At 33.6% G+C, this 25,142-nt stretch overlaps 1 protein-coding gene across 1 annotated transcript; it reads left to right on the top strand.

Moving 5' to 3' along the window:
• Positions 1-1,007: 1,007 nt before the first annotated feature.
• On the top strand, positions 1,008-24,868 carry LOC147064173 (gamma-aminobutyric acid receptor subunit alpha-2). Its single transcript, XM_085958612.1, has 9 exons — positions 1,008-1,514; positions 5,454-5,521; positions 8,926-9,146; positions 13,877-13,959; positions 14,316-14,450; positions 15,261-15,574; positions 16,914-17,045; positions 21,100-21,283; positions 24,614-24,868. The coding sequence occupies exons 1-9, from the start codon at positions 1,142-1,144 to the stop codon at positions 24,790-24,792; spliced, it is 1,689 nt and encodes a 562-aa protein (XP_085814738.1). The 5' UTR covers positions 1,008-1,141; the 3' UTR covers positions 24,793-24,868.
• The last annotated feature ends 274 nt before the right edge of the window (positions 24,869-25,142 follow it).

Genomic DNA, 25,142 nt, shown 5'->3' on the forward strand with positions numbered 1-25,142 from the left:
ACGTTTTAAAAGTAGCTTGTTTTTCATTAATAGTTTATGTAGTGTAGGTAGGTACTAATACCACCTCGAGTTTGCGCTGCGAAAAAGTTTCCACTGCTACATTATATCCTGCATAGACTAGTACTAATCCTACTGGCAGAAATTAAATAATGTAGATATTATGATCAACAGAAATATTTTCAAATGTTTATATTCAGCGACATCGGTTGAATTATCCAGTTCATAATAAAATAATAAGTCTGTATAATAAATAATCGATAGAGTTGGTTCTGTGTATTAGGAGTATATAGTTATTATATAATTATATTTAATGCACATCACCACACAGCTACCACACTGTTATAAATACCATACACAATATCTCATCTGCCAAGATTGAATAAATTACAAAACCCTAATTAGATAATATTTAGTGGGTATATATTATGATTTTTATCCAACAGCATCTCTATAAGCAAAAGTCACCGCACGTCAATGATAATTACCGACCTAAAATACATAATTTGGATATACCTACCTCAGAAAGTATACCTATTAGCAAAATTCTAGAAAAAAGTATAGACCATGTGGCACTCCAACCTCATTTTTTTTCACTGTCCGTATGACTGCTCTGCACATTGAGCTATTGGTCTGCTAGTATTGTATAAAATGAAAAATATTTTTACTACTAAATAAAAATTGTATATGACATGTATCGGTACAAGCCTATAAATAGGTGTGCAAGTAAGTAAGAAATATAAAAGCGGTAAAAGATAATTTATTTATAGTAGTTGAACCGAGTGGATTTTGTACTCACATCTTTCACTGTCTGGATGAGAGCTTTTATTCTTATGCTAAAGTCAAACTTCAGATATACAGATTTGTATGTTTAATTTAGATTTTTTATGTTTTTAGATTGTCATCGTCATATATATCGACAGAAGAACAAAATATTTTACCGGATATCAGTAATCAAAATATGAACTACATCAATCTTACGCTAACACTAGAAAATAATCAAGATAATTCACAATTATCACACCAAAAAGATATTCTAATAGATGAGATAAGTGAATTAAAAAATACTCTAGTGAATGATAGTGAACAAAAGGGCAATACGTTGACATCTCACGTATCGAAAAAAAGTCTGTCCCGATTTGAAATGAAAAACTCTCTGCAGAATTTCTACCATCACGATAACGGCTTACTAAAACGCAAGCTGCTGATTGAGGACGACGATGAAGAGAAGGGCATCAGCTTAGATGAAGACACCAATGCCACCATCATTAGTTTCCTGCGCTTCGATAAAAGCGACGACGTCACAGCAAAGGTCAAGAGCGAGTTCGTAACCAACATCAATTGGGACAGCGTGAACGGATCCGCGAAGATAATAGCCGGAGATTATTCCCCGACTGCCGCTAAGTATGAAGTTAAGAGGAGTCCCCTAAATGACATCGTTTCAAAGAACATTACGATACTGTTGGAGAATTTATTGAAGAATTATGAAAACTCGCAGCTTCCGACTCATGGAAAGGGTAAGTCTTGCTGTTTGTATTTTCGTTGCGACTGCGAGGGATACGGTTACATGTAAGTTGTACGTATGCAGTTCATCGTCGGACACTTATTCGTATGCCACAGTACGTGAAACATGCGTTCGTATAACATTTTATCAAATGACGTGTTCTTCGTTGAACATTTCACCGTGGAATACATTTGTACGTATTTGTACGCAAATAGTACTGTTCCAATTAGATTAACCCTAACCTAACCTAACCTAGTAAAGACATCTCATAAAATTTGCCACATGTTGTAGCATACGTACAGATTTATTCCACGGTGAAATGTTCAAAGAAGAACTCGTCATTTGATTAAATGTTACACGAACTCATGTTTCACGTACTGCGGCGCACGAATAAGTGTCCTGCGGTGAACTGTTTACGTACAAATTTCAGGATACGAGGGATACACCGACATGTGTATAGAAAAATTACCTCCGAAGATACAAATAGTATAATGCTGAGGTCAAACTAGTCACGGAAATCATTGAGCCATGAAGTTCTTTCGTCAAATCCTTTGCTTACTTCTTATAAGAGGCGGAAGTTGATAGAGCTGGGGATGTCACATGATTCTGTCAAAGTATGTAAACTTTATAATTTTTATTTCTTTGATTATTACTTTATTGCTATTTTCTATTCTCGACATTAGTTATTGTGTTGCTATCTTGTGTGAATGTCGACGCCCCCACTCTGAATAATGGGACCGAAAAGGAGTGGCGAGGGGTGGAGGTAGGCTGTTAAGATTCGACATACATAATTCACACTGTACTTTGTCAGTCATACTTATTTGTTTTCATTGAACTAACAATACAATTTGCAGATAGTGCTGGTTAGTTTTTAACATTCAATTAAACTCTGCCTAAGCTTAACAATAATATATAATTAACTATTTCTTTGATTCAACGAATAATTCAGAAGATTTAAAAATTACCATTCTAATTATTGAACATACATAATTTTGAAAAACACTTCTGAGAAAATATATTATAACCAATAGAAAAAATCTTTTTTGAAAAAATTAAGACACCCGGCAGGGAATCGAACCCTGCATCTCCCGGGTTTGCGCCCCGTCCGTGCATTACCTCTATGCTACAAGGTGACATACTAATTGCGACAAATTTTAACTATTGGCCTTTTTTTAATGTTAGTAATTGAAGTAATAGGTATCTACTTTGATTTAATAAACAAAAACCGATTGCCAGAGTAGCTTGATTTGGAAGAGCGCTGATGAGTAGGTTACATCATTAAAAACATTGGAGAAATCCACGACGTCGGTTAGTAATTGAAGTAAGAGTAAAGTGTTTTCAAAATTATGTATTTTTAACAATAATAGTTTAGGTATGCTATGGCAATCCGACAAAAATAGTGCACACTTTTCCAGTCATGCTTATGTATTTTCGTTGAATTAAGAATACGTTAGTTTTTTTTATATAATCCATTAACCATTACCGATAAAAATATTCTTCTATCTATATAATATCTAAAATTATATGTTTTAATGGCATAATTTTAGATATGTTATAGATACATGAATACTTTTTGACTATTATCACTATGACTTGGATTAGGCAGGGTTTGTTTGATTTTTAAAAACTAACAAAAAATACTATCTACACATTGTTGTACTGGTTCAATGAATTTTATGAAATTTATAAAATGAAATTTATGTCGGATCTTAACAGCCTACCTTCACCCTTCGCCATTGCCGAAAAGATCTTATCATTATCGTTGAGTCGTAGCTACGTAGTTTTTTCCTTGGTAGTATAAAATCATGGCAATCTCGATTCGAACTTTTAAATACCATGAAATTAATGAGTCTGTAATAATTGTACCTAATATTCGTATTGGGATTAAAGCCACACGTTAGAAAAATAAGAAAGATCAGTTTATAATAAACAAATATTATGTTATTTTTGTAACTATGAACACAATTAGTTTAATTCTGAATTTTTCGTGTTAAACCAAAATTGCCACGCGTTATTTGGCGTTTATATACACGGTATACACATGTAATTGTGTATTTAGAGATAACAAACACTAAGTTATATTAGCTGTTATATTTAATTTATCGTACTATTTCAACAAATTATATTTATTACTGGACCATTTTCATCCTAAATAAATATTCTCAATTGGTTTCCAATAAAATAATAAAATAACTTACATAACAAAATATTTGATATTTCTTAACAACATACTAATTTGGCTCAGCAGTGCTTTCGTACTTGTATCTTGTATGTATAATATAATATGGATTGTTTGTGTTTGTTTATGTATAATAGTAGAATGCACAAATTCTGTTCTAAGTTAGACCACAATATTTACATATTATGTATTGTGAAAATAGTATTTACTGGCTTCTTATTAGAAATGGTTATTAGCCATTTGTTAGATTTATTGAGTGTCGTAGATCTCAATACATTGATGGACGAATAGGTACAACTTGTAAATAAAATTGGACTCGCGACCCATTTACAAGGCCAACATTTTAACTTCTACTACACAGTGGTTTTGAAATACATTTAAACTAAACAATCTATAAATCGAAACAAATTGATCTCTGGTAATGGAACATTTTATTGATGAGCAAGACTCTGTACACAGGTGTGTGGTGAGGTATTTCTTATTAAAAAAATACTAACTTGTAAATAATTATTAATGAGGCAATTTTTTTAAACAGAACATCGTGCTAGAAACTTTTATTGATAAAAAATTTCAGTGTTTATCAAACTGTCTAAAAGTTACATTTGGAAGAAGTTATTAATTCTGTCAGAGAATCACTGAAGAATAAATGGGCGTGAGTGATATATTATATGATTAAAAAATGAAATAGGAGAAATTTCCCACCACTATTTATGTGTAAAAATTTAATAATTGTATTCCTAGTATTCGATTATATCCGAATCCGATAAACATGATGTATAAATAGTGAAACGCGACACTTAGCGACAAAGCACACTGCGAGTGGCCGTGCGATGTGCGCGTGGCACGAGAGGCGAAAAAACATACGCAAAGCAAGCGCCTTTTAGGCCTCCTGCACCGTGCGCGCATCGCACGGCTTCTTTCAGTGTGACTCGCCACTTAGAGGTAATTAAAATTAGCTTACTGTCAAGAAACAGCCATCAAATAACTGATTTGTAAAATTTTATATAAGTAAATAATGTTTCCCGTTGTGGAAGCTTCAAATCTATTTAATAACACATATCAAGTGCTTTGGTTACCTTGTATTTTTATATATTATAGCTTATTCATTTATCAGGTGTGTGAATATAACACAGAATTTTACTACAGAAATAGATACTCATCGCCATGATAATATGGCATTTATTAATTAATTTCTAAAACAAATAATTGTATTATTATATTTTTTTTAAATCTACGGTAGTACCTAACATTTCACTTTTAAATAAATTAGTCTGAGGAATGATGACAGCTTCTGCACTTAATAAAATAATAATATCATAAAACCAATCAACTATTCATTATTATAATTTTAGATTTAAACTCAACGAATAAACTACGTTTTCCAAACTTATAGAGATACATTTTGACAGCCATAATAATATACAAACTAGACAAGCCGTTTAGGTTATTATTTATCATAATATTATGTGATGATTAAAAAATGGTTGCTACGCGGATTAGTTACGTTTTTATCCAACTTACAATACAACAATATTGCTTTCAATAAGATTTTACCGTTGAGTCACGATTTACTATCAACACTGTTAAAATTGTGTGTGAAGACACGTTGATTATAACAGTATAATCCTCCTATCGCCATGTGTGGCTTCAATTCTTAACTAAAATAAAATTAATTTAGATTCGGTTCTTAGATTTTGGCTACAGACTCTGTGATAGGACTGGCAATGGCATTTTTGGTTGTTTACAAAAGTTGATTAAATATTTTTCTTTCAGGATTTCCAACTGTCGTCGAAACCAATATATTGATACGAAGTATGGGACCAATTTCAGAATTGGATATGGTAATGATAGAAAATAAATTATATTTATATATTATCGTCACTGTTCTGGCAGAAGACACTAGTTCGAAAAAATGACATATTGAGGTAGTTATACCAAAATGTTCCTTATTTCACACGTTACCGTCTGGAAACCTTCAAATAAACAGTCTTTATTTTAAAGTCATCCTTTTTACGATTACTTAATAAACTCACATGATAGACCATTTTAAACATTTTAACAACTTCAAAGTCAAATTACTAAAAACTAGTATTCTCCAGTTAGTGTGTTCTCCCAGAACAGAGACGTTATGTACTTATATTAATTTAATAATATTAATTATATTCCGACATATACATACGTATACACCATACACATACGTAGAGTTGGGTTTCGGGAATTTCCCGACGGGGATTCTCAAGAAATTTTCGAGAATTTCCATCCCGAATCTCGAGAAGTGAAATTTTTAACATTTTGGGAAATCCCGGATCTCGAGAATCTTTTTTCGAGATTCGGGATTTCTTTATTTTCAAATATTAATTGAAAAAAGATTTTTTTTAAATTGAAATAAATTAACAAAATTTGATAGTGTGCGATCGTGTACTGATCGTACTGAACTCAACAAAAAAAGTATTTGCGTTTATCAGTGAGTTAAACTTAATTCTATTTAAAACAAATTCAAATACATGTTCAATTTTCAGCAAATCATGAGTTCAGAAAATGAATACGACCAAGTACCTGTTCAACCGATTTGAAGAAACAACAAGCTTGAAATGCAATAAAATCGTAAAATGCAAAATATCATATTTTTTGAATTTGTCTGTTTTTACACAGATTTAAAAGTTTTTTTTAAATTTTCTCGATATCTCGAGAATTCTCGGGAATTCTTTTCTACAAATCCTGAATCTCAAGAATTCAAAATATCATCATTTCGGGAAATCCCGAGTCTCGAGATTAAGATTTTATCGGGAAATACCCAACTCTACACAAACGTATACACTCACGATGGCCGCGCGGCTTAAACGATGGCCTATAGCGTCGTGGGTCCCAGGTTCGAATCCTGGGTCTGGCAAATACACAATATATTGTTTTTCAAGTTGTGTTTGAGTCAGAGTATGCACCTAGGTTGAGCAAGTGGCTGACATCTGGAGGCCCATTTGATCTTATTAGTATCGGGCATGCTCGGAATTATATTCATGAAAGAAGTAGTAAATACAATATATTAATAAAAAAAAATATGCCACTTTCCACTAAATATGAATAATTTAACGAAAAGAACTATGTTTTTGTAATCATTAAAAGACAATAAACATAATATTGTCACCTCAATTCAACAATTTGATAATTTGGTATATATCAGTAGCGAAGGGTACCTAGTGAAGGCTGTGGTAGGTAACTAGCTATAGAATAGCCCAATTTACGGATCTTGAAATTGAATTTTGTTTCATCTTCAGTATTTTACTGAACGTAAAATATCATATAAAGCTATTTCTCTTAAAAATATTCTACAAAGAAAAGGTGACGTCGATCCGGGAATCGTACTTGCAGCTAAAAAAAATACGGCTTCGCTAGTTGAGCTTCTTATCCGGTAAGTCACCCGAAGTTTACCTACTGTGCGAAAAATAACATAGTCGTTACATAAATTATATCCTAACAGTCGTTTCATAATATAATAAAGTAGACAATTCTCAAATCACAGTATATATATGTGTGTATGAATCCTAAATTGAATACAAACATTGTGTTTGTATGGGTTGGTATGTTTTTTGTTTTGAAACGTCTTTATATTATTTAAGAGTATCCTTGTCAGCATACCACAATATGAATACTTGGTTGAAAATAGTATGAAGAAGTGGACTGACACAGGCTCGCGCACAGTTAAATGGTTTGGGGGGTCCATTTTGATTTTTTAAATTGATTTTTAAGGCGCCGGGGGGTAACGAAATCTAGCAAATTCCACTGACTCTGACATTTACCTCGCCTATTACTTAAGCGTCAATTACTACATTGAGCTACTTTACGAGCTATTTGTCGGCGAATTTAATAGCGGGCGATTCAGCTACTGCGATTATGATGATCACACATAAAACTTTCCATTCGCTGAGAACTATTTCGACTATTTTGACAGAACATAGTTCGTTTTTTTACCAGGAGGTTGCTACTGCGCTCTACTGCGCAGACGCAGTAGGCCCACACGCCGGCGTGTAGGGTGTAAAGTTGACCGGCTTTCAACTTTTCTCGGTATAGTGTTTACAATCTGCTTGTTAGCTTGTTCGATGATTACACTGGGCGACTTTACAGGCAGATTGTAAATTCGCCAACAAACAGCTCGTAAAGTAGCTCAATGTAATTGACGCTTTACCACTAGCTTCTCGTCACTTACACCGCCGCGGAATACGGAACTTTTTCAAGTACATTCCCTATACCCAGACACTCCGCATTTTAAGCTTGTTGGTATAACTAAAGGTGGTTGGTAAATGTTGTTAGAGTCCGTTTGTGCCACCCGCGCTTGTCTTTTGGACACACCGCATCCAAATATTGAAGCACACATTGGATGCCCCAGATAGTTTTTGAGTGTCACTGATCTTCCAGTGAACACAGACATTGCGTGTCGTATAATGCTGAGAGTAGTAGGGCCAATCCGTTGAGAAGGGTGTTGTTTGAAAAGCCAAATCACCCGAGTCATGAAGTTCTGACATAAAGGACTAATATTACATTTACCGACTTACCTAAATAATTCTTGTTTTCTGCGTGCCTGGGGGAGGTTCATATGTGTGTGCGCCGGGACTGACAGACTCGTTAATAAATGTTTACATTTATAAGTTATCCTTTTTTAATTGTAGGTACCTATATAGTATATACCATGGCCCCCACAAGGAGGGGGGCTGACAGGGCTCTAGCCTGGGGGCCCGCATGGCGCGACTATCTTATAAATGAGATAAATACACAACACAAATTTGCTCGAATGGTCAAAAAGTCGCCTGCGGCACTGTTTTACTTTGAGAATATTATTATTTAATATATATGACTGCGTGATGCAAATTTTGATTATTGTATGTCGTTATTCGAAAATTTTTGTAAAAAAATTGTGTGAAAATTCAAGTGGATTTATTGAAAAATACAAAATATCGCTAAAAATACACTGAATGCCCTTAATTTTACCTGGAACACCATTTTTAAAAGTTTTTGTAGAGCGTCACACTGCATTTAACCCTAGCGATAGGTAGGAGGGGCCGACAAAGATCCTGGCCTAGGGGCCCGCATTAGGACATGGGGGCCATGGTGTATACTTACATAATGTCTAGAATGTATGCCTTTTATTGTTAATGTAATTTATTTTTTGTGTATACCTACTACAATGTAATATAATAATATATTGTAAATCCAATTTAGCGTAATATTTAATTATGGTTGATTACGTTTCCAGGATTACTCGATGGACTGTTATTTTCGGCAGCAATGGAGAGACGACAGATTGAGTTTTATCGGTCCTATCAAATCTTTGTCACTCTCCATTAAGATGCTGGAGAGAATATGGCGACCTGACACGTATTTTTACAACGGCAAACATTCTTATGTACACACAATAACTGTCCCAAATAAATTTCTTAGAATTAGCCAAGATGGAGACATTTCATATTCGATGAGGTAAGGATCTTTGTATATTGTAAATGGACTGTATATCACTAAACAAATTAAGATCCTAGCAGAATAATATGAAGCTTGAAATTTGAGATTTTTTTATAATTTATATTGTAAAGTAAGTATTTTAATTTAATAAAAACGCATCTGAAAACATTAAAAAAGAACATATTTTTTATATAAAGTAAAAGACAAGCTTACAATTAAAAAAAAGTTATAAAACAATCTCAAATGTCATGCTTCGTATTTTTTCGCTTCCCTGTTTACCGTAAGGCGATGTCTTTACCTACCAGAGGTACCTAGCGGAATAATACGAAGTTTGCAATTTGAGACATTTTTTTGATAATTTAAAATTTCAACTGTATTAATTAATAAATAAAAATAAAAAATAAATTATTTTAAGTCAAGATAAACTTACAATTGTAAAAAAATGTGAATTCCTCAAAGAATCCCATCTTATAATTACATAATATATTTTATGGTACTTAATATTTATTATTAAAATTTAGTTTACCCATTCGCTAGGTCCAACGCAACTGGTGCGTTGCCTATCAGGTAGCCATTCGATATAATTAGCATGTTATTTAAATGTGATAATTAAATATTAGTTAAAAGGTCGGCAGCGAATGGGAAGATTTTTGACTAATTCATAGTTTTATATTTATTTTAAAAAACATCAATGTTTATAAGAATATAAATGCGTATACCTAACTTGAAATCCTTTTTATTTATATATTTATTTAAATTGAAATTGTAAATTATCAAAAAATGTCTCAAATTGCAAGCTTCGTATTTTTCAGCTAGGTGCCTCTGGGTAGGTAAAGACATCGCCTTAATAGGATAATTTTAACCAAAATAATATTTTAATGTAACTAATGGCCACGAAAATACTTATACAATAAAATTATTATATCCGTACCTAATGAAATATAACAAATTAAAATCTTAAAATACTATCAAATAAGACAAGTAATTAATCTGTAACAGCAACTCACATAATGTAAACCTACCACAGAAAAGAAAAGTACATATTAAAATAACTAGCACATCACTTTTACTAAATAACAAAGTTTCTATACATAGAAAAATAATCATAAAAATAACTTCGCATTCGGCTTATTCTGAAAGAATAATATGAATCAATTATTGTCGTGTGTTACTATAATATTATTTGTTGGTATATTACACACTGATTACTGTCAAGTGTAGAGGTATTGATATATTTTCCGTTTGTTACAATCGTCTGTATATATCCAACAGACAGTTTTTGCAATTGGTAGTTATAATAATATAACATAATATATTAATTAGTTTTATAATATAGAAATACCGCCATTATAATATTATATCAGTCATTAAAAATAACGAATTGAATTGGTTCTGTGTTGTTCCGTATTGAATATTAAATGTACACTCGGTACAATGAGAAATTGAGTATATTATATAATATGAAATACGCAGTTTCTTTTGCGTTTCTTCTACTATACATAAAAAGTCTTGATTCCAGACCCGTAAGAGGTCGTGGGTCTGGGTGGTTCCTCATCTCCGAAATTTATGTTGCCTTGGATGTCGTCTTGATTACGTGAAAAACGTGGTTCATTTTGTGATTCGTCTACCTGAGTCACAACCACGTCCTGGTATTATGACTTTTCGTGTCGAGTCACAAAATAAACTGTATTTCTCACATTATGTATACTCAACCTCTCGTAGCACCCGGTCGAAATAGTTCCTATCTATAGGTTAAAAATAAAACAATTATCACATTCCAAACATAGATCATTCTGAGACTGATTTGTTTATAGTATTATGACCATTCATAATTTTTGAAATAAAAATCGGTGTGTACTTATGTACGCGCGTTAGAAGTTATACTTCTTTGGCGTAACAAAACAAAAACAAAACTTGTGATAACCTAGATTCTTCGACTAGCTCTTAATGATCTTGTTAAATTACATACGTAAGAAAACGGGCCGATTATTGAAGCGCCATTGGTTTATTTTTTCTATACACTTTAACTTATATTACTAAATTATATAATGGTTTCTCGTTGTTTTTATTTTTAAAGTACCAATTATTGTCATTCTGACGTTTAATAGTTTGTTTACGTAAGAAATTGCAAGTGGCCGACAGTAATAAATTCGCTGCCTGGGCAACGAAACAATTCTAAACTATAATATTATACTGTATAATCGTCACGATTGCAGTATCATACTGTGGTGCAGTGGTAGTGCATTCGGCTGATAACCGAACAATCGGTGGTTCGAATCCAATCGAGTGCGTTTTTTTTTCTGTGAAAAAATAAATTATGTGTTACGTGTCACACACCAAAAATACATTCTGATCTGATTTTCCAAACGCGCCTAGAAAAGTATAACTTCAAAAAAATATTAAGTAGGTATGAATGTATAACGTCTTTTGAATTGAGGAAACGACTGGTCTTATTACATACATAAATCAACGTAGTTATACGCAAAGGTGGAATATATCAATAGCCGATGTAATGTCTTTGAAGATAGCGCACACATTTCTCGTATTATAGTCGTATCAGCAATGGACTTATGAATCTCGTCATTGAGCATAATACATATCTCATGAGATTTTTTGCGTTTGTGTATTCAAATAAAAAGAGAATGGCTCACAAATTTGACCCTAATAGGCTATTACAATGATCTCATGAAAATTGACTGATTTGACCACGAGATGTAATCATTTCTGTCTGGCGTTTGCCATTAATCGAATACTTCACGAAACGTCTGTTTTATAACTAACTAAGTATAACTGAGAGTCTGAAAACTAACATTTAAATGCCAGTAAAACAGAAACAAATCATTTATATAACCAATCAAAAGTATCTTAGGCTTAAATTGTATTATAAGTAAAGATAATTAGCATATTTATGATTGAGAAATCTCGTCTCGAGAAATAATCAGAACACACCAATGTCGAATCTTGAGAAATGAATTTCCCGAAATTTATAAAATTCCCATTTCTTGAGCAATCAATGAGATTCTCACGAATTCGAGAAATTGTTACTAGCCAAAATAAAGCCGATTGCAATCATAAAAAATTGTAATTTTAAAAAAATGTCTAAAAAGTTTTCGACTTTCATCCAGAATGGAATTTCTTAAATGTTTCGAAGTTCTAAACTCTAGATTCTGAAGTATTTATGAGAGTTTTTAGCATTTGCACATAATACAGAGAGAATGCCCACTTTTATAAAATGTAGATACTTGTCTATAACATGAATTGCCGCCAAAAAACTTTAAAAAAATCGTATAATCAATGGTCAATGGTTTTTGTTGGGGAATAATCACAAATAGATATTTAGACGTTATATATCCATCAGTGGAATTAATGTATTATTACAAATAAATGTATATATAGTACCTCCCTTATAGTACTACAAATAATAATATGTTCATAAAAAAAGTCCGACGTATCACATAAAATTACACATGCTAGCGAAAACCCGATAAAATGCAATGATAAAAGCAGAAGATTTGACCACTCAAATATATGTAGGTACTAGGAAAAGCCACACAAATACCACGTTTGTGAATTTATGAGTAGAAGATTATAATCAATGAAAAATATGTATTGATGATAATCCACTCAAATGCGATGGGTGTGCATTTACAAAAAGAGTGTATGAGTTCCCAAAAATATACCTATTGGTTATTATTGGCATTTATAACGCATGCCACAAATTCGCTGTAACTGCCTTACTGCAATACTGGTGGTAAAAATTGACTTATTTCAGCTAGAGATATTGTGTTCATTTATGTCTATTTTTAATTGAACCTCACGAAATGTCTTCCACTATTCTGTACAATAATTTATAACTAAAAAAATATTTTTCAATATTAGTAGAATAGAAAAAAAATATACTTAAATCAAATCTAACTACAGATTTAAACAATATTCTTGGAGTATATGTATACATACAATATAAATAAATAATAATATTATATTATAATAACCAACTGCAAAACGATCGACGCAATTTTATGTTGTTTTGGCGTCAAAGGAGACATCGCCGTACTCGTTTTCGCAAACCCGATGTTAACTTAATTATACACATTTGCCTCTACATACTTACCCGCAACGAGAAGGTGATTTAATCCGGCATATTGCAATCAAGCTTTTAGCTTTATCATCGCAAGCCTATCCTAAAATCCAAGTGCAAAGATTATCTTTTGCAGTGTTTTAGTACCGTTTAATTATCAGGCAATCTTGCGAGTAAAATGGAAGGCAAAATAATATTATGAAAGTCTCAATTCTGAAAGAAGGAAACCTGACAGTCAAACTCTCTAAGCCATGAGCTCATCCGCATAGTGAAAAGCATTTTGCAGCTCTGCGATTATTGTGGTGCTCATGAGGACATTGTACACATGCTGTTACAATGCCCTAAAATTTTACGACACAGAGTAGAGTTACGACTCAAAGTTACGACTCTAGAGTTCAAACGTACCCATTGAGGAAGACGGAAGAGGTATGTAAGATTATAAACATTTAATAATAACAACAGAGAGAGGTCATGGACAATGAACGGATTATAACTTTGAGGAGAAGAGGTGTTTTGACAGCAGGTCGTAGTCAAAACCTCGGTAAATTATATTAAAAAAATATCTCAAGAGAATTAAGTTAAATGAAAACACTTGATATTAAAATGAATTAAAATAAAAAAATAGGTATTTAAAATAATTAATGTTAATTGCTACATTATTTTGGTTTAGGCTCACAATCAAAGCCAAGTGTCCTATGGACCTTAGAAACTTCCCAATGGATCGCCAGTCATGTCCACTAATATTTGGAAGCTGTGAGTACATATTTAAATTATTTTGAAACCTTCCAAACCTTCCTACTGCGACAATTTTATTTAATTACATATATACATAATTCAAAAACACTTTAGAAACATACATATATGGTTGTAAAGTGTTGTAAAGAATAATGTATTATGGTGCCGGACGGGAGTGAACTCCGCATCTATCGGATTCCGGCCAATGTGATTTACCATTTATCCACCTGCAACCTACTTAATTACGATAAAACTAACTAACAGTCATGCAAATGAAGTCTTCTCATTCGTAAATCTTAGAAATTATCCATAGAATAAAAAAAATATGTATGTAACTATTAATTCGTAATTTAATTTGCATTACCTTATTTCAGATGCATATACCAATCAACAGTTGGTTTATCAATGGGAAGAGGCGGAAAATGTCAGTTTTGTTCCAGGAATGGCCTTATCTCAGTTTGACCTCGTGAGTTTTCCCTACAGGAACTTCACATTTACTCGTAGAGAAGGTACCTACCTAATAAAATAATAAAATCGTATTATTATTATGTTCACTATTTATATTATATAATTAGATAAGCACATTAAAATAAATTCAATTATATTTACAGAGCGGTCATAATTTAAAAAATACCTTCTTTTATCAAGCCACTTACTATTTTTTTTTCTCGTAATTACATGCAATACAACGTCTTACGTGAATTAATTTTAATTTAGGAAAATAATTTATTGACTTAAAAAAGTACGAAAACATTGCATGGCCTTGTCACCATCCAGTCGCGGAGCATAAGTCATAATGAGGTCATAAATATAAGCACAAGGTTGCGCAATATCTCTCAGTCCAGCACCACGTTAACCACGTCCCACGCCTCTAACCATGCCCTGAAGTGCGTATAGCACTAAGGTCTATCTATTCAACTACTGAGCAAGTTTAAATACTTAAGTACTTACCACGTTTTTCAACGATAACGGTCTTTTTAATGAGTTTGGCATCCGCAAGGGTATATCGGGGTTGCGTGCCATCAACATGATATTATATATCATTATATTCTGCATTGGCTAAAAGCCGGTTATTGAACACGTGTGTATTAAGTGAAGTTCAGTATGGATTTAAAATGTGACATATTATAACTAAAGATCTGATGACTCGGATTTTGAGGTTTGAGTATATAATACGGAGTACACGAGCACACTGATACGACCGCGTCATTTTAGGCTCGGGCTCAATATAATCACTAAGTGGCTAGACACGTGTTTTGAAAAATATATATAAATCAACAACACACTTTTTACAATACTATAATATAATAATATTTCAGGTGATTTCTCTATCCTCCAAGTATCCTTCAATCTTTCTCGTCATACCGGCTATTTCCTGATCCAAGTATACGTCCCCTGCATCCTCATTGTAGTCCTCTCCTGGGTCTCCTTCTGGATACACCGAGAGGCTACTTCGGATCGCGTGGGCCTCGGCATCACGACGGTTCTGACACTTTCCACGATCACTCTGGATTCCAGAACGGATCTACCGAAAGTTCGCTACGCCACAGCCCTCGATTGGTTTCTTCTGATGAGCTTCTTTTATTGCATCGCTACTCTGCTTGAATTTGCGGGGGTGCATTACTTTACAAAGGTAACTGGTATCATGATCATGTAAAATGTTTCACTATCAAAAAAATGGTCTCACATTTTAAAGGGACCCGAAAGGATTTCTCGCATGGATTCAGATTAAAAAAAAAAAACGTAATTTATTATGCCTACCATAAATTATGTGGAGTTGAAAAAAGTTGACGAATTTTTATGTCAGCATAAATAAATAAATCACTTAAGATGGCTAGGCCGATAGACGCGATGGCCGAGCGGCTAACGCGTTGGTTTATAATGTCATGGGTCACAGGTTCGAATCCTGGGCCTGTCGAATACACATATTGTTTTTCAATGCATTCGGAGTCAGAGTATGGACCCAATAGGTTGAGTAAGTGGCTAACATCCATTTCTCGTATAGACAAAACTGTTAGATAAATACAAAATTCCACTCTGTGGTGTGATCTTCCTAGGATCATAAAGGATATTGTTTAAAAAAGATAATGTTTTCGAGTCAGACCACTTTTAATTATTAAAATCTTTCATAATATAACATAACGTCTGCTGCATAATTGCAGTGAAATGCGGAGTGTTTCAATACCACTACTCGTATAATTATATAGCTCGCGTGTGAAGAAACGGTACAGTTCGGTTATGAGGAATACAGCGGAAAACACATTTTGAAAATTGCCGATATACTGAATTATTTGTTAGGTTAACCTAACCAAACCTAACAAAACCTAACCTAACCTAAACTAACCCAAACTAACAAATAATCCACTATATCGGGTATTTTCAAAATGTGTTTTCCGCTGTATTCTTCATAACGGAACTGTACCGAAGAAACTATTTTCTTAGTTTAAAAAGTAAATTATTTATTAAATAAAGTGGAGCGTACTAGCATCAACAGGGGAGAATATTATCTTTGGATAATATATGTTTGTATATTTGTATAATATCATCAAATTAGATCATAAGTTTGAATCAACAACTTGTTGAAAAAAATACTATGTGAATTTGATCTAGTCTTTACGAGCGTTATCCATTAAAATCTGTTTTGCTGACCTTCGACGCATCGTCTAGAACCGTCAGTATGTATGGTCTATAAAATGGAAGTAGGTATATTTAAATATCGTCAGAAACAAAATCCAGAATCCCTGGCCGTAATTTTACCGTCTGTTGATAGTCCAAATCTATCGCTAAAGAAATATGAAGACGGTATTAGTAAATAGGTACTCTATAAGCAATCTACTGAAGTCACGCCTAAGTTATTATGTTCATAAAGTTTGAAAAACACGCTGTTATCGCTGAAATCCAGTAAGTAGTTTTGATTAGCAACAGTTCTGCAACAAGGATCGCAGTAATCAGCTAAATTGATTTATTTTTAGGTGGGTTCCGGAGAAATACCAATCGACGACGACGAATGGGAAGAGCTAATCGAAGAAACCGGTGGCGACCCTTTCGCAGCAAGACATTTGGCTGCAAGGCGGAGAAGCAGTGTTCAGCGTGCTTCGATCATTGTGAGCAATGCATTTATAAACATCTTACTTACTTCACCCTGACACACTTAAGATACGGAATATAAGCAAAGACAGAATGCCTCTTTACCTCAGTTTTCAGAGTATAGCGCCATGTGGGATAAGGTTGTCCACGTCCACAACGAAGTTTTGCTGCAAATACTCTCACGCTACATTTGATTCACTTGTCCCATCTAGGGATTGCAATTCGGGACAGAATAACTTCACATAGTTTAGTATATCTGTAGTGTTTTTGCTTTGTTTTTACGTTATACATGTAAATTAATTAGAATCATTTAATTTTGTTAATTCTCCGTGCTCCTTTCTCCCATGGCCACTTATATTTTTAAAAAAGTCTCTGTAAACTCAGTCAAAGCATACTTGACCCAAGACTTGGGTATTTGCTCCTGAGACATTCTCAGGCGTAAATAGCTACTGATGGTTCACATCCAAACGAAGAGACTCGTAATACGCTCTGTTACGTCCCTCGAGGAAGAAGGCAAAAGAATCAGGTGACTTTTGAAAGGAGTCTGAGGTGGTATGATGGTGTTCTCCTTCCTTTGTCTCCTTACTAAAGACTGGACTTCTGTGCATCTCCTGAGTAGTATTCACAGCTGTTACGTTTACAGCCCGTCGTCTGAGGGTAATTGTCAGGTGATTTATCTTCAAGGATGTGTTTAGACTAGATGGCGAAAAGATGATCGGGAAATAATAGAGCTTTCCCGACAATTAAAACATTAAAGCTTATTCAACGTAATTGCAAATACATGTACAGCGGACAAGATATACGCGTTACAAATAATTAAAAATAATACACAAAAGCTCGATATGCGTGGCCCTTTTTATACATTTTGGTGATATCATATTAATTAGTTTATTGACGTCTTGTTTGTGATATCCAGGCATGGGTCCATTGTACTATGACCGTCTGCTGACCCACACGTCCACGTGTGTTTATCAAGTTAGAATAATTATTGCATCATATTACATGGTTATTGTTTACTAACCCTTGTTATCTTACAAAGTTTGGTTGGTAGGTATAACATAGGTACTCTGAAACTTGGGATGTCGTATCGTCGCTATAGGATTGGCTTGTCGAATATCCGTCTATGTCGAAATCGACCTTTTAATGCAAAATATTTTTTTGTATCTAAATGGATCAGAACCACCCTTTTCTTTAAAATTGCTTTGTTATGAAGATAGCATTCATATGCTGTAAAAATGACAATTTAAATACCTCCATGTATTTAAATATAGGATAATGAAATTTGTTTTTCGTCTCCTGAACATTTGATATTTGGTCTATTCGACAAACCAATCCTACAGCGACGGATGACAGCTCAATCAAGAGTGTGGTGCTTGGCTGCTGGTTTGGAGGGAACTATTTAATCAGTTTCTTGTGATTAGTATCTTGGAAGAATCAAATGATGTTTTGTCAGATTTTTTAGTAATTTAGCTCAGTGTATCAGTGTAGTCAGTACTAAATAATTTATTTCATAAAGTAGCTGGGAAGGTAATTATTTTATAGATACAGATCATTTAGAGGATAAAGATATTATTCCAATTTAGTCATCATCATCAGGGGCGCGACAACCTGGTGTGGGTCCTGGCCTCCTCCAACAGCTCCCTCCACCTGTCCCTATACAGTGTGGCCGCTTTCCAATTTGGTACCCCCAGAATACGACAGTCACTGGCAGCTCCATCCAACCAGCGAATCTTTGGCTACCCTCTTCTTCTATGTCCTATTGGATTGCTGGACATCACTCTCTTTGCCGGTTCATTGTCATTCATACGGTGCACATGACCTAGCCATCGCAGTCTCCCAGTCTTAATTGATTGAACTGCGCTGCAATCTTCGTACAGCCCGTAGAGCTCAGTATTATATTATCTTCTCCTTCCAATTTTGTAGTCGTATTATAATTTGTATGCAAAAAGAACCAACTCTAAATAATATATAATATGCTATTATTATAAAGTACATAAGTAATTATCTTTTTATACTGTGAAAACACGCGAACGGTTTTAGTACTTAACGGAGTATCTGTTTATGTTAACAATTGAATGATCAAATTTAATTACCAGGCTTTATTACCTTGCAATTATTACACGGTACTTACTTTTATGTACTGTGACGGAGAGATGTGCAAATTTTACATCATCTGTAATAATATTTTTCTTATTAAAATATTTTCACTGTGAAAATGCTACATCTTACAGTTATTTAATGATTGAAAAAATTATTTAGGTACCTACTTCAATTTTACATTGAAAATTATTACATCACAATACTACCTATTGTGTAGGTAATGTATATAATAATTAAAATGATACGAAATATTAATGCAAAAGAGAAATATATTTATAAAAAAACCGTATTTATTGCCCATGTCCGTGGTAAATGTATGGCATGCTTGATTTAGTCCAGCCATCTAATACAAGTTTTTCTTCGTCCTCTCTAACCGTTGGTTTTTTTCAAGTTGTCATACTCTCTGCCCAGACGCCTCATTCGGCAATCGTTATGCCACGATATACATCCGAAAATGTGCAGTGCTCGAAATGGAAAATTTTACGAACCGGAGCGCTCAATAGTTTTCTGAAAATATTAACACAGTTATCTAATTTTATGTATATTTTATAAAAGTAGTTATAGTGAGATAGATTTTTTCGTATGTGGCATAATAAGCTCAGATGGTTAAATTATTTTTCCCACGAGACGGAGCGATAATTTTGGGGATTTCATGAACCGGAACGGCGCTCTGGTGCGCTCCAGTCCATTTCGAGCCCTGAAAATGTATGGAGACATGGTGGAAGGAAATCGTGTGAAATATGTGGCCAAAAGACCAAGTAGTTCAGCACATGGAAACCGATGAGAGTCTTTGCAAAGACGCCCATGCACTCAAAAATTGTATTAAGTTCACTTTCATTCATGACTTACCTGCACATTAACTATAATACAACATGCTGCAAATCGCTTCATACCAATGGGCATATACGCCATTGGCTGTATACCGATCGGGTTACGTCGTAACAGAGATTTTCAAACTTTTCCAGTTCACATCGCCCTCAGTGTATAAAAAATCTTTCACGGTGGTCCCATTTTTTTGCTTTCGTTACCAAAAAACTCTCTGCTATTGTATACTAGGGCAGCTTAAGATGGTTGTTAAATTCCTATGGGATGGTACCATAATCAAGACTTTTGCCGAAAGTTCAGTCAGATCCGATGCATAATTAACGTTTTACAGTCCTCAAAATCGTACTATTTCGCAATTGGCAGAAGAAATGGAAAAAAAATGAGTTCAGTGTCGTAATAAAACATGATTATTTGAAGAAGATAACCATCGCATAGATCAGCGTTCACTTGCATGAAGTTGTTGACTTGCGTTGAAGATTGTTCGTAAGACGTGGCCGTAATAGCAATGAAGATAAACCGCGGCACAAAAATTTGCGGCGTCATACTAACTGCCAACGTGAAGATCTCGTCACTTAGAATGCTTGGCAGTTTTGTATTAGCTATAATTTGTTATTTACTCTCCTATGGTTACCTACCTTAACTTAAAGTCATGTAAATTCAGTCAAAGCACATTTGGGTGTATGGCGGACCTTAGTCTTGGGTAACTGCTCCGGAGACATTCCCAGTCATAAAAAAAATATTCTTCACATCCTAACGTATGGTGCCATGATACGCCCGATTAAGACCGGGTGTGGTGCGGGGCCATGTGGTTTGGTGGGCCCATTAACTTCAATGTCGATTAAAAACGTACTTGAATGGACATTTTAGCGCAGTGTTTTGGCAATGTTTTAATTGCAATCCGAAAGATGTTTTGTATAGATTCATGACTGTTGACTCACCAGTATTCGAATAACTGTTGAAAGAGCGGCACGCAATTTGAATACGACTGGGTTACAAAATGTCATAAACGCATATGAATTTAGCCAAAGCCTATTCTACATAATAAATCAATGAAATCTTCCCCTCACTTTAAAGGACAATAAATACACAATGTTTGTTTTAATTGACATGTTACATTAATCATAAACTGTGTTAACATTTACTCAGGCAGCAACCTTGTTAAATGGCGCCGTTCGAGGTGCAGATCATGTGGATCTTGGTGGAGCATCTACCATCCGTCTCACGATGGAAAGGACCACTCAGACGGAACATAGGGTACCGCCGTGGAAGCAGCTATTATTCTGCTTGATGGGCAATGATAACTTCAGGAGACAAAGACAACGGGAAGCTGGTGAGAATTTTGATGAATTTCATGATTATAATAATTATACCATTACCATTCATAGTAACAAAACCTACTCTATATACACGCATACTAATAACATTATAATATATAGGTACCTCAAAACCATTGTATCTATATTCTGATTTTGCCGAAAATTGGTTAAATACGGATTTTGTAATAATTAAAGTATCGTATCTATCTATATTGTTCATCTTTTGAGGCATAACTCTGACATTTCTATGACCATAAAGCCATATGATTTTCATTTAATCCATTCACATATTGTACCTGAAAAATCTAAATGGGTGTAGATTAGATTGGTTTAATTGTTAGTTATACTACCTATCCATAACACGCACGGTACGTTACAGGTATCATAACAAAATATGTTGAAGAAAAACCGTATTTTATAAAGAAGGAACCTTTATGTAAGTATTATGAAAATAAAACTGAAATTAGGATCCAAACGCATATGAAAGTCATTATTCATATTTATTTGTAGCAATATTCTCATTCCTGTGGTTTTCTTGCCAATTCCACGGTAAGGTAAAATGACTGTGTTACAGGTTCGGTACGAATTTACAATTATTTAAATAATATGATAAACTGTGTAATTGTTCCTTAAGCCATTTGAATACGCCAGTACTTTCTTCCTTATAATTCATATTTGTTTTACACGACTAACCCATTTATTAAATTTTGGTTTCGTCATTTTGCAGAATATTTTGAACGATCACCACCTCTGTAAATTCAATGATGGATAGTACCAACTCTAATGTATTATTCATGCTAATTTCAATTAATTTTAACAGTTTCTACGTGTGTACCTACGTTAAAATTACTTGCGATATTATATGCATAGATAATATTTTGAACAGAACCCAACCTGCAGATAATAGATAATAGACAACATTCTTACAGAAAATATATAGTGCTGACCGCTAAAAACAAAAAAACACGTGATTTTGGACGTATGTCGAAAATGTGTAGGCATGTAGAATTATTAAAAAAAAAGTTCAAAACGTCATACAGGTGTCGATGCAGTGCGGTTCAACGTGAGATGACCTCATTGTTGTTTTGGTGATTTTGGCAGATTTTTCCAACTGACAATGTTCGTTTAAAGGTTCAAAATGTGCTACTAGATGGGAGCATCAGTCTGATAACATTTTAAACACATAAAAACGACGTTACACATATTTTGACGGCAGCTTACTGTGACGTCACGTGATGGTCCGCGACATGCACCATAATAATATATTTCGCGTTTAATAGGTACTGATACCTAAAATATTTTACGAGAAAAACCTCTTAGTCACATATTATTTATTTTCTTAGGAGTATCGTGGTACGATTATCCGGCGTAGTCATTTTCAAGTAGACGAAGATGAAGTGTTATTGAGAGTTAAAAATATAAAGTAAACAATAATGCGAAATTTAAAAACTGAAGCTGCATTTTGCTCGCTTTTCTCGCGTAATACAATATCCTTCTAAAATATGTTTATATCAGTGATGTTGAAACTTTTATCACGTGGGTGTACATTTTATTAATGACGAACATACTCATTAATTGTTATCATGAGACAGAACTATTTTTTTATCAGTATTTATATCGTATATGTAATCTATTCCTATTGTATTATGTTGATTCAACCATTCCAATTTTTACTTCATAATTCTTCGCCGCCACCGTTTTGTGTACATTGATTTACTTAGCTTCTATAAATTATTATATAAAAAGTTTGGTTTACGATGATTAAATCTGTTTCGCTATGTAACCGATCTGATAAATAAATAATTACAAGATAAAAAGAACTTTTTATATACAACGTTTTTAAATTTTCTGTTCAATTATTATGCTCAATATGCTCAAACTTTTACTTGCTATGAAGTAAATAAAAAACAAACAAATATAGAATACTGAAATGTCATTTTGACATTTCATTTTGATTTCCATAGTAACGCACGTATATATTAATAATTTTGTTGCTAGGATCACCCCCTTAGCAACCAATAATAGTATTTTCCTTTTTACGGATTTTTCTGAAATAACTTTCCATACAAAATATAATTAACTGAAAATGAATTCAATTCTGCTTAAAGATCGCTAAAAGTATTAAAAGAATGCATTGGCATCGTGTTATGATATATTCTAAAAGTCTCAAATGTCTAGCTAGTCGGGAAGTTAGTTAAAATCGATTGCAAGATTTGTTCTGGACAAACAACCACCGGACAAACAAGAATACGAGCTAATAAAAACGTTGAAATAAAAAATAGTCGCGCTATTGTAGAAATTTAAAAAAAATCATTGGCGACTGGAATGCCAAGAATATTTTATCATAAGCTAACGGAAGTTGGCAGGAAGTTGAAATACAACCTATTATGTACCTGCTTTTCAACCCTTCCGTGTCATTAATTATTCAATAAATTTTACTAGTTTGGTCGTAATATTGTCACTACTAATTAATAGATGATCATAATAATATAATCATTCACCTTGTATAAAAGGTCAGTGCGGTGCATTGTAGATCGGTGGATCACGAGTCCTGTGTGTATATTCTATACACAAGGCGAATATCGATGGTAGTTTATCATATTTATGTATAGAGGCTGTTAATTGTTATAATAAGTTAACCGTTTAAACTCTCAAAATGTGCTATATTTTAACAGACCCTCTCTTGTCTATGTTAACTTTTAGAGTGAAATAGACAGCTTAGACGGACAACTTTTTGCAACAAATATAATACCTCAATACATAAATATGATAAACTACCGTCGATAGCCGCCGATAGCCGCCTTGTGTATAGAATAGACCCACTGATCCCTACATCTGAATAAAACACAAATATTGTGTATTATTATATGATAAAGCTTAGGTACTTTAGGTACTTATGTACTTTTTTGTATGAGTACCTACTTAGTTTTATATAACACTTCACATTTTAGTTTTGTTATAATCGTTTAAAATTATTATTGCATTGTTTTATGAAAATGTCACATTTCAGCGAAAAAAAATAAACTTTCACTTGTTTAAATGTTATTTGTAGTTACTTAACCCAGCGCTCGAAATGGAAAATTTTACGAACCAGAGCGCTTGATAGTTTTCCGAACGTAATTAACATATTTGTATATTTATATTTATATTTTATAAAAAAGTGTGTTTGATTTTTTTGTTACATGGCCCATCTCAAGGCCCAGCTCAAACGGTTAAAATATTTTTTCCACGAGACGGAGCGATAGTTTTAGGGATTTTATTAACGGTGCTCCGGTGCCCTCCGGTCCATTTCGAGCCCTGATTCAATCCACATAATATTAATGACAATGACTGAATGGTTGCAGAAAATGGACAGCACGGAGCTAATCGTCACATTAATAGCGTCTCCCACATAGACCGCGCAGCCCGCGTCCTGTTCCCCGCATCATTCGGCTTCCTGAACCTCTTCTACTGGCTCGTATACGTGACATATCAAGAGGATTTCAAGTGGACGGATCCGCCAATCCATTCCCTCAGCCATTGAATAGATGCTTTTATTTATGTAATACGGTCTTTTTAGACGTCAAAGTGATACTTACTTAAAATTGGTTGTTAATTAAACATATGTGCTTATTCTAATTATTTATTATATATAAATAGTACTTACATGATTGTTTTACGTTGCTTCTTATTTTATGGGAATAATTCTGTATTTTTTTCCATAAATAATTCCACATTTTTTCTAACAAAATGTTTAGTGCCACCCCACAATTGAAATTCAATAAAAAGTAAAACATTATGATATTTATGATTCCTAAGTAAAAGAGAGTAACAGAAACATATAGTAAGTAACACAGCGATATATTTACGGGTGTATGTTAGTCTATCAGTCTA

The sequence above is a fragment of the Rhyacophila brunnea genome, unplaced genomic scaffold, assembly GCF_057557595.1.
Source record: "Rhyacophila brunnea isolate RB1 unplaced genomic scaffold, BYU_Rbru_1.0 scaffold_8, whole genome shotgun sequence".
Classification (NCBI taxonomy): domain Eukaryota; kingdom Metazoa; phylum Arthropoda; class Insecta; order Trichoptera; family Rhyacophilidae; genus Rhyacophila; species Rhyacophila brunnea.

Coding starts and splice junctions, on each gene's coding strand:
- LOC147064173 (XM_085958612.1), top strand. CDS start 1,142: ATGAAAAACTCTCTGCAGAATTTCTACCATCACGATAACGGCTTACTA. Junction 13,960..14,315: donor TCCACTAATATTTGGAAGCT/GTGAGTACATAT, acceptor ACCTTATTTCAG/ATGCATATACCAATCAACAG. Junction 15,575..16,913: donor GGGTGCATTACTTTACAAAG/GTAACTGGTATC, acceptor ATTTATTTTTAG/GTGGGTTCCGGAGAAATACC.